Raw genomic sequence first — 15,615 nt, forward strand, 5'->3', positions numbered from 1 at the left:
TTGAGAAAGAAGTGTTTCCATGGTGGTGGTGGTGGAGCCGTTCATTCATCCTTGCCATCTTCCTCTGTATCCATTCTAGAACCAGCCTGCTCTCTGTCAGGGCTTCAGCTGCTCAGTGACAGGGGCCCTGTCCATGACCAGCCATGGCAGTGTCAGAGAACCCCAGGGAATCCTTCGGGTTCTCATGTAGACATTGTTCTTCCATGCCCACCTGGGCTGGAGCCTAGCTTCTCACAGGGATTATGATCCATAGCCTGGCATTATAGTTACTTCCTTGTTGGTGGCCACATTGTAGAAGGTGGCCAGGTGGGAGCTCAGCTCTGGCTCAGTGGAAGCCTTATTGTGTCCTGGGATGCCTCACCTTGGAAATAAAACCACTAACCCACCCGATTGCAAGCATCTGGAGAGGTGGAATACAAACCCTGTGTCTTAGCTGTTTGTTTCATTGATGTGACAAAATATCCTGATAAAGGCAACTTAAAGGAGAGAAAGTTTCTTTTGGCTTACAGTCTGAGGGAAGTCTTCACGCCAGCGAAGGCACAGCAGCAGGAGTGTGAGGCGGCTGGTCACATGGCATCCGCAGCCAGGAAGCAGAGGGAGATGAACGCTGTAGGCATTTGTGTCTAGACACTGTTTATAATCGTTATACCCATCACTCCCTGTAAGGGGTTTCTGTGTGACTCAAGGAATGACAGCCTAGATGGGACACTTAGGGAACCAAAGAGATGCAAATGCCTGTGGAGGGAGCACAGAAGGTCTGCGTCCATTACACATAAGCAAATCGCGAAGTGGTGCATTTTGAATATGAAATATCCCACAAGCTTGTGTTTGAACACGAACTTGATGACTCCATAGAAACCACAGAAAATTTTGGAGATAGGACCTAACTAGAGGAAGTAGGTCCCTGGAGGAAGGACTTTGACATCCTTACCAGGTCCCTAAGTCCCCTCCCTGCCCCTGCTGCCTGGCTGCTGTGGAGTAAGCTCTTCTGCTCAATCACACCCTCCCCGCAACGGCGGACCAACAGCTCTGAAACCGTTGGCCAAGATGAATCTCCTCTTCAACACTTTATGCCAGGTGTTTAGTTACGGTGATGTAGGAATAACTAAAACAGAAAACCAGTGTTAGAGAAGAGGGGGAGTGGGGCTCTTGTGACTAACCCTGACCATGAGGAGAAGCTGAAGGAAGCTGAGAATGCTGTAAGCGGAGCTTAACAAATGAGTGTGGGAACATGGAACACCAAAGTACCCCTAGAAAGGTGGACAGTGATGGCCAGGCAAGCGAGGTCTCAGACGGCAGTGAGAATTCTACTGGAATTCTCTATTGAGACCATTCATGTTTCGTTCCTGCAGATAATTTATCTCTCGGTATGTCCTGAACCCTTGAGTAAAGCTAAATTTATAATGGACTAATTAATTTGATGGAGGCAAACCTCAAATCAGGATAGCCTTCAGGTTATGGCATGGCTATTGTCGGCTGCTTTTAGCCAAGCTTACAGTGAGAAGCGGCATTAGAAAGCAGAATGGAAATGTTGGGAAAACGTTCAGTTCATCCAGAAAAGGAGCACATTTAACATAGACAAGGAAGGCTTGGTAGTCTAGGAGATTAGTGTCATTGAAAAGAAATCAAGCATTTTGCGTTGGAACAATCAGAAAGATGCCTTCAGCGTATCTCAATGGTTGGCCAGACCCAACCTATGGCCGGATTAAGAGCATCAAAGTTTTAATTCATTTGCTTTGAGAGATGCAGAACACCCTGCACATAGCCACATATTTCCTGTTTCTATCAAACCTAGGAAGCTTAGTCTGCTGTAGTCCTTGGGGACCTGCTTCAGTGAGTGTCATCCCCATGATACTAGTTATGTAGGCATGCAGAATGCAGGATTTACAGGGTCATGAAGGATCCCACTAGAATGTCAAAGGAAGGCAGGGGAGGCAAGTCAGAGCATGGCAGGGTCATGTTTCCTGTAAACATCCCTGAGAGGGATGGATCTGTGAGCATAAAGCCTGAGCTGCAATGGAGAATCCAAGATGTAGAGATGCCAGAAATGGCTCCTTAGGAAAGCTGCAGTCAGTGAACAGAAACAGACGAAGAGAGGCCACTAAAGTCCAAACAGCAAGGTGGCAGGGCGGGACTTCCCAAGCCTGCTGGTGCCATCCTGCCACCAAATCCCCTGGACTCCACGTGATCTACAAGATGTTCTGTCTGCCCTGCTGGGTTTTGGTCTTGCTTTGTTCCCAGTCCTATTTTTTGTGTCCTGATTCCAAACCCCTTGGCATTTTACAGAGCCCCATAGCTAAGAGTTTGCTTGCGTCTCAGAGAAGACTTTGAACTTAGACTTTTGAACACGTAGAACTAGAGAAGGATCAAATGCATTTTGCATTTTGAGATGCTCATGAACCCTTGGGAACTGGGGTGGAATGTGGTGGTTTAAGTATGAAATGCTCCCCACAGGCTTATGTTTTGAAACCTTGGTTCCCAGCTGGTGGCAATATTTTGGGGGTCATGCTTAACTGGAGGAAGTAGGTCATTAGGGGCACACCTTGAAAGATTGGTCAGATCTCTAGATCGCTACCCTTTCTCTGCTTTCTGGACACTATGATGTGAAGGCCCTGCTCTCCGATGCCCTGTCTTCCATGATGGACTGACAGTTCAAAGAATGAGCAACATTCATTTTTCTTCCATCAAGTTTATCTTGGCTATTCTGACAACTCCAGGAGAAATAACTAATACCCTAACTAACCTGAGGTGGCCGCCATGGCTTGGAGAATGCCGCATTAGCTCTTACAGGCTTCGGAGTTCCAACAGCTGCTGTCCTGGCGAGGTCACTGCTGGCAGTTATTTGGCTTTGAGTCACTGAAGGGCACAGAGTAGGTGATGGCCACAGTAGGTTGTTTTGCAGTTATGGCACCTGCTGATACTTTGTCCCTGTGTGCCCTGATTTTATCAGATGGTAAACCGAAGCCTGGACACAAACTCCCTGTTAAAGGTGCACAGTTCCCTTATTGTGAGTATTGCTGAGTGTCCTGGTGTGACTGGGTGGCCATGCCATGGCCTGTGCGAACGAGGCCACTGAAGCTGCCCGGGGCTGGAACTGATGGCTTTGGGCTGTTTCACACCTCCATGAACCCTCAGTGAAAGGGAGGGAAGTTGCCAAGAGGGTGGCCGGTTCCAGCAGGCTGAGTAGAGCAATATTTCACTGTCTGGGCTTCTGAGAGACTCTGGAATGTTCGTCCTCTTAACATTGTCTCAAACAGGATTTTTTAAAATGTATTTATTGGTTTTTTTGTTTGTTTGTTTTTGGTTTTTGGGTTTTTTTTTTGGTCAGAGACAGAGTCTCATGTAGCTCAGGATGGTCCCAAACTCACTGTGTAATCTAGACGTGCTTTGAATGGTTGAACCTTTTGCTCAGGCCTCCCAAATGCATTGCAGCTGTGTGTCAACACACCCAGCTTTCTACTACAATCCTCTAGATTTTTAAGTTACATTTATTTACTGTGTGTATTTCTCTCCTTCCCCCCACCTCTGTGTGTGTGTGTGTGTGTGTGTGTGTCTGTGTGTGTGTGTGTGTCTGTGTGTGTGTGTGTGTGTGTGTGTGTGTCTGTATGTGTGTGTCTGTGTGTGTGTCCGTCCCCTCTATGGAACTTGTGGAGGTCAGAGGACAATTTGCAGGAGTCAGTTCTCTCCTTCCATCATGTAGGTTTTGGGGATTGAACTCAGGTCTTCAGGCTTAGCAGCAGGTGCCTTTATCAACAAGACATCCTAATGGCTCTCAACCAGAGGGTTTTTGTTTTTGTTTTGTTTTTTTTTGTTTTTTGTTTGTTTTTTTTTTGGTTTTTCGAGACAGGGTTTCTATATGTAGCTTTGCACCTTTCCTAGAACTCACTCTGTAGCCTAGGCTGGCCTCGAACTCACAGAGATCCACCTACCTCTGCCTCCCAGTGCTGAGATTAAAGGCGTGCGCCACCACCGCCCGGCTCAACCAGAATTTTTAAAGGGAGAAACAAAACATTTTATAAACACCATGAGCAGGAGTGCCACCCAAAGAGCAATCTGAATTTTAGGATGTGTCCCTGAATTCTAGGCACTTTTCAGGACTGCGTTTGAAACCACTGAAATGAAAAAAAACTAATGTAATAAACAGGATAAAAGTAAACCCGTGTTGCTGGTGCAGAGTGGATTGAACAGGACGCATCTAGACAAAGAAGAGGAGTAGTAGAGCTGAAATCCAAGGCCGGAAACTTCCCTGGACTAGGAGACTCTGAAAGGCCAATAGCCCCAGATTATATAGCTCGCTACACGATTTCTTCCAAATAGTACAAATAAAAAATAACCTGAAAAATTGAAAATCTTGATTTAAAAAAATATTTATTATGAGTAAAGATTCAGTTTATTTGGGTGCTAGGTAACTAGAAAGGCTAATCTGCTTTGTTTTCATTTTCTCAGATGTTATTATTATTTTAAAAATTTAAAAAATGATTCTACCAGCATAATTAGTTATATATAATGATGAGTTTCATTATGACATTCTCGTTATGTATGTAATTTATTCTGGTCATGTTCACCCCGTTGCCCTTCCTGTCCCCCCCATCCCCCTCCTCTTCTCAACCAGACCCCCTTCTACTGTTGTGTCTGTGTGTGTTTGTGTTGGCGGCTCCAGGAGTTTCATTAGAGTTGCTCACATGCCAGCTGAGGGGCTGGTTTCAGGAGTGTCAGCAACTCTCCAAACCCAGGACAACAGCATCGTCGGAAGGTTCCAGGCTGCAGTTGAACTTCAATAGTCTGTCCAGCCTTTCCTTTCCTCTAGTTTATAAAGCAATCCAGAATTCTGCACTGTATTTTGTGATTCTCTATGTCCATGTATTAGTCAGGGTTCTCCGAGGAACAGAACTGATAACATATGAACATATAATACAAAGGGATAATTTATGAGATTGGCTTGCACAGTTTGGTCCACGCAGTCCAACATTGTGTGTCTGTACACTAGAGACGAGGCCCCAGTGCCCGCTCGGTCCACCGGGCGAGATGCCTCAGCAGTTGCCATCTGGTGCTGCAGGCCTGGAGGGTTCCTGGAGAGCCGCTGTCTTTTCAGGTCATGTTGGAAGGCTGAAGAAGCTGGGTTTTGACGTCAGTGAAGAATGGTAGCTGCAGGGGCAGCAAGGGTAGATGCACTCACCAGCAAGGGTAGATGCATTCACCAGCAGGAGTAGATGCATTCACCAGCAGGAGTAGATGCATTCACCAGCAGGAGTAGACGCACTCACCAGCAAGCTGTAAAGGAGAGCAGGCAAAAGCAGCCCCGCTTTACCTTCAGCTGTTTTTATATCTGGGCCGCCGAGGGAAGGTTCCTCTTCACTCTGGGGGAGCCCCCACCTCATTAATCCTTTCAGGAAATACCTTCGCAGACCCTCCCAGAGGCGTGTCTCTTCTTTGATTCCCAAGCAAATTGACAAGATTAACAATCACAGTGTGTAATCGTGGTTATGCTTCTTCTGATAAGTATCCTACATCTCACCCATTCTCCAGTCCTTTGCTTGTACCTGCACAGACTGCTGGGTATTTATTATATAAATAATATATAGTAGGTGATATATATATATGTATATATATATGTATATATATATGTATATATATATATATATATATATATATATATATATATATATATATATATAGTGGGTTGTGATCTACACTATGCCCAGAGATGACTTACAGTGCAACCCTGATTTCACACAGTGGCCTGGCTTCTTCCATCTCCCACCATGCATGAGACACTTTTGTTTGCTGTGTTTCCACAGAAACTTCTGGAGCTGTTGATTCTCTCTCTTTTCTGATAGTGGGCCCAGGAGACTCACTGTTTTGACTTTGGGTATAAGAGTCTAACTCGTTAGTGTGCCCACCAGCTCTCCATTTGGCCTTTGCCTGCTCCCCAGCACCCTGGCTTCTCTGTCTCCCCAACTCCCTTGCTCCCTGCTCTCCTGCTGTCCTGTTCCTCTGTGCCCGTGCTCCCCTGCGTTATGGTGCTGGGGCCTTCCCAGGTCTCTGACAGCCCTGTGAATTCTCCTGGTCTTACAAGCGTGGCTTATGCCTAGAACACAGTCTGCCTAGCATGGTGCTGTTGGTTAGTCACTCTAACATTTAACACCCCAACAGTCTCCAGCCTAAAATTAAATGCACGACGTGAGCCTTGTGACAGACACTCCCAGCTCTGCCAAGTCTGCAAACGGAGCCCCTTTCCTCCAGTGCCAGCTCAGCTCTGGTCTCGCTTCAGCTCCACATCACTTTCTCTAAGAGGCGTGGTCAAAGCAGAGTGGAGTCAGAAAAGGAAAGCGTTCTTCAAACAGAAGGGGATTGTTCTGTTGGGTGTTGTGATGGCTGCTCTGACGTCAGCTTGGCCTAATCTAGGATTACCTGGAGAAGGGCTCTGAAAGTTTCTGTGAAAGATTATCTTAATTACATTAATTGCTGTGGGAAATAATTATGATAGTTACGGTGGGCAGCAACATTGGCTGGGCTTTAAGTAGCATGCATTTGCTTATTGCTTTCTGCTTTCTGATGTGGATGTGATTGATCAGCTGCTTCAGACCCTGCCGCCTTGACTTCCCTACCGTGATGGACTAGACCTTGAACCCTGAGCCAAAATAGACCTTAAATTGTTTTCACCGGGGTGTTTTACCAGAGCGACACAGGAGCTGAGATGGAAGCTGGTACCGGAAGTGAGGCTGTTAGTGTCTGAACCTGACCACGTGGCTCTCCGGCCTTTGGAACTGTTTTGTAGGAGGAATGTGGGAGACCTTGGATCTTTGGTCTAGAAAAGCCACCCGATGCTGTAAGCAGAGGTTGATGGGCCATTCTGTCAGACCTTAGAAGACAAGAGGACTAAGAGAAATGTGGGTGATGTTTCAGAGAACAAAGATTCTATCAGGAATTAAACTAGGGGCCATACATGTATTTTTGCCAAGAATCTGTTTCTGTTCTGCCCGTGTCTTAAGAACCTGGAGTGAAGTAAATCAACAAATACTGTTTGTTTGGCAGAGGTAATTTCAGGACGGGAGTGCGTTCGTGTTGGAGCTGATATCAGCCAAAGGTGTCTTGGGGGGGAAACTCCATCTAGTGGGTCTGAATTCATGAAAATAAAGACAGCCTGAGCTGAAGGGGTTCCCTGCTTCTCAGAAGCAACCGCCTAAGAAAGTGTTTCCCCAGAGTCAGCACACTTAAACTGATGCAGCTGTGGTCCAGGGTGGCCAGACATCCTGAGCCGGGAAGAGAAGCTTGTCGGCGGCATCCATGTGATTGCTGGTTATGAAAGCATGGGGGATGCAAGATTGAGGGGGTCATGGAGAGCAGCAGAGGCCAGGCATGTGTAGCAGGGGTGGTGTCCATGCAGAAAGCCCCCAAGAATCATAGGAAACTGTTGGCATAGGCTGGAGCTTCCCCGCTCCTGATAGACTCCGTGTGTGCTGTGGGCAGCAGAGCTGGAAGGGGGCGCTTCTGAGCCTCCTGGAGCTCGGTTGGTTACATTCTGAACCGAACTAACCTTTTTCCCTTAAGCAGGCAAAGAGCAAGAGCTTCCTTCTCCCATGGCCTTTATAGAGGCTGTCATCAGAAGGTGTGGCCCAGATGGAAGGTGGATCTTTTCACCTCAAAAGGTCCAGATTAAGTATAGGTCTTCCCACTTCAAATGATTTGATTAAGAAAAATGCCTCGCAGGTGTACCCAGGCACTTGGGTTTTAGTTAATTCCAGATGTGGTCAAGATGGCAGACCACCAAGAGTAGCCACCCCAGCAGGAAGTTGCCCAGTGAATTCATCCCCCTGGCACTGTTAGCTGCTTGCCAACTGTTCTTCCCTTTGTAACACCCCAGATCTGGGGTTCTTACGAAGTTCTGGACTTCCTTCACGTTGTCTAAGGGAGTGAGTAAATCCACTGGGTTTCTAGACATGGGGCCCAGTTGGAAATAATACATACTTCAGTCACCGCTCCTTCACCTCTGGTGTTGTTAGCTCCCTAATCCTGTCACTGGTGGAGGGTTGTTCCTTTGACATGAGGTGGCATTTTGTCAGCCCTGTCATGGCCTTGAGCAACAGTGATCACATCTTTGCTTTGTGGTTTTCTTGGTGGAAGAGAATGACAGTCTCAAGGACAATGCCATTCCCAGGTTACTTCAAAGCAAAAGGTACTTTCCCCCCCCCCTGCCTCCAAGCTCTGCCCCCCCCCCCCCAGTCATCTGTCCCCTTTGAGACCTGGGCTTCCAATCTCTGATCTAGTGGCAACATCTCACTCTTTGCTTCCATGAGTTAGTGGAAAGATCCTGGCATGAAGCTGCAGACCTGTTCTGCATATTGGGACTCTTCTCCATTTCCTGGTGTCCTCGAGGGCTCAGACTGCAGTAGTGCCACATGACAGCCTTCCACCACTCCCATGGTAGGCAGACATGGCCTCAGAGTCCCTTGACCAACCCATAAGAGGTCAAGTCCGATAAGGCATTCTCTCCCACTGGGGATCCCAGGGCATCTCCCAGCTCTCAGGGCCTGAGACGAAGATTTACTTTGAGAGTTTCTTCAATCTGCAACTACTGGGTTCGGGGGCCTCACCTCATACCTTCTCTTGAATCCCACAGAAACCAGGGTGAAATGGCCCACACCTGCCGTGGAACCATCAACCTGGCCTCCGCACACATTGACACAGAGGACTCTTGTGGAATCTTGCTATGCAACGGAGCGAGGACCTACCACCTCAAGGCCAGCTCCGAGGTGGAGCGGCAGCAGTGGGTCACCGTTCTGGAGCTGGCCAAGGCCAAGGCTATCCGCGTGATGAAAACTCAGTCAGGTAGGGACCACTCAGCCCTGGGGGTGTGTATGAGTGCTGTCACGCTGTCCCACTAGAGGAAGTGGGGATCAAAAACATTTGGGAACAGTAGTGACCAGGAAACCCAAGGGAGCCTGGTCCAATTCAGAAGGCCCAAGGCCTGTGTGTGCCCTTCCCATTTGGTTGGGTGTACCCTCAGCAGTGAGGGGGGCTGTTCTGCCAAGGTGTTTGTGGGTGGCTGGCAGTCCTGGGGGCAGAAATGTTTGCAGAGCCAGGGGCTATGTATGCCTTATTTTGGTTTTTGTTTGTTTGTTTGTTTGTTTTTTGTTTTTCGAGACAGGGTTTCTCTGTGTAGCTTTGCGCCTTTCCTGGAACTCACTTGGTAGCCCAGGCTGGCCTCGAACTCACAGAGATCCGCCCGGCTCTGCCTCCCGAGTGCTGGGATTAAAGGTGTTGCGCCACCACCGCCCAGCATGCCTTATTTTGAATAAGAATGGTTATGAGGACTTTAGTAGATGCTTCAGATATTGTGGGCGGGGGTCCAGGAGGGTGTACCTGTGCCTCAGACATTTTCCCTAGTGACCACATTGTGAGTACCTGAGGACAATTTCCCATCCTAGCTTGGCCAGGCAAGACATCAACTCTGATGGTCCAAGCAAAGTGTTTTACCTTCTTAAGTTAATGTTTAAATATTCAGTATATGATTTATAAGCTAATAGTTCTAAAACCCCGTGAGTAAAACCCATGTTGAACTCCTGCCCCTAGCTACCTACTTTAGACTCTCACCAGAGGTGCCAGAGGTGCCAGAGGTGATCAGCTTTACACATATGCCCTGGTAGGTACTTATTTAAAATGCAGCACCCCACTGCCTTGCCTGTTTAGCTATTTATCCTAAATGTGTCCGTCCCTGTTAGTACATACAAACACTGCCTTTGTTTTTGCGATACGGTTTTTCGTTGTCTGGAGGTACCATAGTTCATTTAGCCTGTTGTCTGTGGATGAGCCACTAGGCTGTTTTCTTAAGATTTATTTATTTTATGGGTATGAGTGTTTTGCCTACACATGTCTGTTCAGTGTGTGTGTGTGTGTGTTTGTGTAGATGTAACAGTCTTATTGAATAAGAAACACAGAGCCAAATGCAGAGTTAAAAGCCCAAGAGGGGGGCTGGAGAGATGGCTCAGAGGTTAAGAACACTGCTTGCTCTTCCAAAGGTCCTGAGTTCAATTCCCAGCAACCACATGGTGGCTCACAACCATCTGTAATGAGATCTGGTGCCCTCTTCTGGCCTGCAGGGATTCGTGCAGACAGAACACTGTATATGTAATAAATAAATAAATCTTTAAAAAAAAAAAAAGCCCAAGAGGTCAGAGCAGTAGCTAAGAGCTGATACTAAAAACCCTTTCTTACCCTTCGCTACCAATGTCGTTCTTCCCCTCAGAAAGAGGCTTACTTCCTGTGTATCTGTCTTTTTATTGACTTTCTGTTCTGCCTTCTTATTGGTTGTAAACCCAACCACATGACCTTGTCACTGCCTGTCTATACAGACCTCTAGGTCTCTATGGTTGGTATTGAGATTAAAGGCATGTGTCTCCATGCTGGCTGTATTCTTGAACACACAAAGACCTGCCTGTCATGTGATCGGGATTAAAGGCGTGCACCACCAGCCCAGTTTCTGCTATGGCTTGCTATTAGCTCTGACCCCCAGGCAACTTTATTTATTAACATACAAATAAAATCACATTTCAGTACAAATAAAATATCACCGTGTGTGTGTGTGTGTGTGTGTGTGTGTCTGTCTGTCTGTCTGTCTGTCTTTCTCAGCATCCAGAAGAGGGCACCAGATCCTCTGCAACTGGTGTTATGGGCAAGTGTAAGCCTTTGTGTGGGTATTAGGAATGGAACCCAGGTCCTCCGAAAGAGCAGCAATTGCTTTTAACTTCTGAGCCATCTCTCTAACCTGAGGCTGTTTTCTTATTTTTCGGTGATGCACAGTGGTCCAGGGATTGGCCTGCATATGGTTTTTTTTTTTTTTTTTGGTTTTTTTTCGAGACAGGGTTTCTCTGTGTAGCTTTGCGCCTTTTCCTGGAACTCACTTGGTAGTCCAGGCTGGCCTCGAACTCACAGAGATCCGCCTGGCTCTGCCTCCCAAGTGCTGGGATTAAAGGCGTGCGCCACCACCGCCCGGCTGGCCTGCATGTGTTTTATTTCAAGCATGCATATGTGCAGATTCAACACAGTGGTGGAGGAGGCTACTGCCATTTAATGCAAGGCCTACGTTAGATTACTTAAGGAAAGAAAGAGAGGCTGAGTCTGACCTTAGGCAGGGCCATGTTTATTCACAGAGAGGGGGCACTTCTGTCACTCACGTGTGCAGATGGCCAAAATGCCTTCAGAAGAAGATGGGATGCAGCCTTTTATAAGGGTGGAAATGACTTCCATAGTCTGCAAGGGAAGATGGGAAGTGTAGTCTTTCAGCAGGAAACATTCAGGCTGTGCTGAGCCCTGAGGACCCATGTCTCTGTGATTGCCTGTGGAAAGCTACTGTGGTGTATGGGGTTGGGCTCAGGTCAGCCTTGCTGTCCAAGTGAGGGAACCAGCGACTCGTGGAGGAACTTGCTTCCTCTTTTCTATGAATGAGTGACTACAACAGCTTCGTTATTTTTCCTGGGAACTTCTAAAATTGGTGTATAGGCAATATTTACTAGATTAACTATTTACATTTATTATTTATTTATTGATTTATTTATTGTGTGTGTGTATGTGTGTGTGGTGTGTATGTAGGTGCATGAGTGGAGTTCAAAGGACAACTTGCAGGTTCATCTTGTGGGTTCCCAAGATAGAAGGAACTCAGCTAAAGTCCCATTACCTCCGGAGCCTATGAGGACATTCTCATTCAAACCAGCACATTCCACTCCCTGGCCCCCATACACATGTAGCCATATCATAATGCAAAATTCACTTAGTCCGTCTTCAAAAGTCCCCATAGTTTTTCAGTCTCCACACTGTTTAAAAGTCCAAAGTCCAAAGTCTCTTCTGAGGCTTAAGACAGGCTCTTAATTTACATCCTGTAAAATCCCAAATACAAATTACATACTTTCAACATACAATGCCACAGAATATATGTTATCATTCCAAATGGGAAGAATGGAGACATAGTGAGGAAATGCTGAACCAAAGTTAGGTTTCTATTGTAGCGATGAAACACCATGACCAAAAAACAAGTTGGGGAGGAAAGGGTTTATTTGGCTTACACTTCCAGATCATAGTCCATCATTGGAGGAAATCAGAACAGGAACTCAAGCCGGGCTGGAACCTGGAACCAGGAGCTGATGCAAAGGCCACAGATGGGAGCTGCTTACTGGCTTGCTTCCCCTGGCTTGCTCAGCCTGCTTTCTTATAGAACCTAAGACCAGCAGCCCAGGGGTGGCACCACCCACCATCAGCTGGGCCCTCCCCCATTGATCACTAATTGAGAAAATGTCTTACAGCTGGGTCTCATGGAGGCATTTCCTCAGCTGAGGCCCTTCCTCTGATGACTCTGTAACTTGTGTCAAGTTGACACACACAACCAGCCACTACACAAAGCAAGACTAAAACCCAGCAGGGCCAACTCCAAATCCCGCAGCTCCATGTCTGATGTCAGGGGCCTAGATGGCTCTGCCCTTCCAGCATTGCTACCTGCAGCACATTTCTCTCTCAGGCTGGTTCCACTCCCTCCGTACAGCTCTCCTTGGTAGACACCCCATGGCTCTGCCACCTCTGGCGTCTTGGGGTCTCCAACACAATCCTGGCTTCACTCCCACAGCTTCACACAATGGCCCTTCCAGGCTTTCATGTAGGGACTCCTCTGTCACACACCTGTCCTCAGAGACTTTCCTTAACCAGAGGAAGATTCCACAATCCCTTACTTCCTATCCTTCATGGCTCCAAAGCTGGAATTACATGGCCAGTGCTTCCAAGTCAGCTGCAGGCTTGGGAGGGGGCCTGCCCTTCTCCTTGAATTACGTTTGAATAAGCTTTGATTTGTTGATATGTTTTTAGGACCAGATAATTCCAGAAACCTTTTCTTTTTACAAGTGGAAGCTTAGCTGGGGGGTGGAGGGGTGGGGTCTTGCCCTGAGGGCAACACTCCCTTCATCCAGTATGGATCAGACCTCGCCTCACCTCTTTCAGCACAAGCCTTGGTTCCAACATTAAATTTCCTGCTGCTTCTTTTCTCCTCAAACTACATTTTGCATTTGTTTTTGCCATTTTTTGTGTTAGATCTGCTTAAGAATTACTACTACTGATCATGTGACAGAGTCAATATTAGACTGTCTTGACATCTCTAAGATCAACATAATTAGTCCCAAACTCTCCAACTTAGCCTCAGGCAGATTCTTAAGACAAAGGCAAAAATCAGCCACATCCTTTGCCAAAATATCATAAGAACGATCTTTAGCCCAGCTGCTGATATTGCTCCTCTCTGAACCCTCCTGAGCTGGGCCTGTTGACAACATCACTCCCAGCACTGCTGTCTTCCAAGCCCCTGCTAGGATGGCCCATTACGCCCTGCTTACAGTGTTCAACTGCCTTCCTAGTCCAAAGTCCCAAGGTCTTCCATGTTCTCACAAAAATAGCATGGCCAGGCCTGCCACAGCAAAAACCCACTCCCTCACACCAACTTCTGTCTTAGTTATGTTTCTATTGCTGTGAAAAGACACCATGACCAAGGCAGCCTATAGAAGAAACGGTTTCCCGGGAGCTTACGATTTCAGAGAGTGAGTCCATGGCCATCTTGGCCGGGAATACGGCGGCAGCAGCAGGCCTGGTGCTGGAGCAGGAGCCGAGAGCTTACATCCGATCCACAGGCACAAGACACACAGAGAGAGAAAGCAAACTGGGAATGACAGGGGTTTTTGAAACCTCAAAGCCAACCCCACAGTGACACACCTCCTCCAACAAGGCCACACCTCCCAATCCTTCCTAGTTCCGCCCACTGGGGGCCAAACACTCAAATATATGAGCCTATGGGGGCCATTCTCATTCAAACCACCACAAAGGGAAACTAGAAAATACTCTGAGATGGATGGAAATAAGAATACAGCTTAAAAAAAAAATGTATAGGGCACAGCAAGAGCAGCTCTCAGAAGTTTATGGCTGTAGAAACACACATTGGCAACCTGTGGTGAATTGGGAGACTCAACAACCAGGAACAACAGACTACAGGCACTAAAGCCAGGCGTGGAAATGGAGCCATCTTGTTAACGCTCAGTCTGCCCCTCAGGTGCTGGTCAGACCCATCACAGGAAGAAACCAGGCCATGCATGCTTCTCTGCAGCTCTCTTTTCTGGGGCTAATTTTGTGTCAGCTCCTTTTCCAAACCAACTTTTGCCTCTTGTCTTATTTCTAACAATTATTACTACTGACCTCGCAGGAATAAAGAGAAATATATGTAGTTGGATAATCTAGACGAGATGAAATGAGAAAATGTCTAAACAAGAAGCACCATGACTAACTGCAAAAATCTTAACATTTATAAAGGAGTGTTGCATGGGCATCAGAGATCTTACAGTAAAGACCAAGACCAGATGGCGGTGCTGGTGAATTCTACCGGGAACTTAAAGAGACATGCATACCAATCCTAGGAGAAAAAAAAAAGCTGAATAGGAAGAAATGCTTCCTATTCTGCAAAGCCAGCCATGACAGCAAAGCCACCAAACACCACAAGGCCCATCATCCTGTATGGCACAGATGTAAACAAAATTCAACAGTGTATTATAAAGGATTGTCTCCATGATCAAGTAGGATTTATTCCACAAATTCAAGGAGGTTCAAAAGAAAAAAAAAAACAGTCAACATAATATACCAATTTGATTGAAGAGGGACCACACAGTCATCTCAAGTAATGCAAGGAAAGGATTTAACAGATACCCACCACTCTTTTACAATACAATAACTCAGTAAGGGCTGGAGAGATAGCTCAGTGGTTAAGAGCACTGGCTGCTCTTCCAGAGAACCTGGGTTGGATTCCCAGCATCCGCATGGAGGCTCACAGCCATCAGTAACTCCAATTCCATGGAATCTAATGCCTTTCTCTGACCTCCATGCACCAGACATGCACGTGGTGCACATACATACATCCATGTGCATCTAATATCCATGGTGAGCTTGGTGCCTAGCAGAACAGTCAGAGCTCACCCAAGGGTCTGTTGTGGGGCCTGTGTTCCACGACACCCTCAGCAGATCTGCTAACCTCCTTGTAGGAAGTGCTGAGGTGAGGTTTCTCTTTGCCTGTTACCACCGAGAAAGGTGAGCTCTGGACCAGCTTAGACTACATAGTGAAACACCACAGCCTCTAAACACCAACGAAGAAGAACAAAAGTCAGAAGAGTCAGGACATGTGGATGAGGGCAGGCGAGGGCGCAGACCCAGTTCCTATGGTGCAAAGGGAACCAGGGCTGAGAGGGGTGAAGCAGAGCACACAGGATGTGTGAGCCCAGGACACAGAGAGGTTGCAGCCAAGAGCTGAGCTGTGTGGCGGGCCCAGGGGGCCTTCCCAGGGCTTGATACTGTCCTTCTGGGTTAACTTTTCCACATCTTCAACTTTTCCACATTTGGTGACATGTTATATTGTAGCACAGACAGATCACTAGGGTCGGGGCTTACCGACACTGGGTAAGTGCCTTGATCTTTCAGTGCCTCAGTTTCCCCATCTGTGAAATAAGCGGTTGGTCAAGGTGTTCCCCAAGTCCCCACCCAGTTATATTTCTGGCATCCAGTTCCTTTGTCTTCAGCTGTTCTGCTCAGCTTCTGGAAGAATTAAAT

At 47.1% G+C, this 15,615-nt stretch overlaps 1 protein-coding gene across 2 annotated transcripts in view; it reads left to right on the forward strand.

Annotated features, from left to right (window-relative positions):
- The window catches only part of Osbp2 (oxysterol binding protein 2), a 163,635-nt gene that overhangs the window by 29,185 nt on the left and 118,835 nt on the right, over positions 1-15,615 (forward strand). For both annotated transcript variants that reach the window (XM_059275610.1, XM_059275611.1), the window contains exon 2: positions 8,621-8,829. In XM_059275610.1, the coding sequence (XP_059131593.1) occupies positions 8,621-8,829 (209 nt within the window). The remainder of the gene's footprint in view (positions 1-8,620; positions 8,830-15,615) is intronic.

Source organism: Peromyscus eremicus, chromosome 10 (assembly GCF_949786415.1).
Source record: "Peromyscus eremicus chromosome 10, PerEre_H2_v1, whole genome shotgun sequence".
In the NCBI taxonomy this organism is placed as follows: domain Eukaryota; kingdom Metazoa; phylum Chordata; class Mammalia; order Rodentia; family Cricetidae; genus Peromyscus; species Peromyscus eremicus.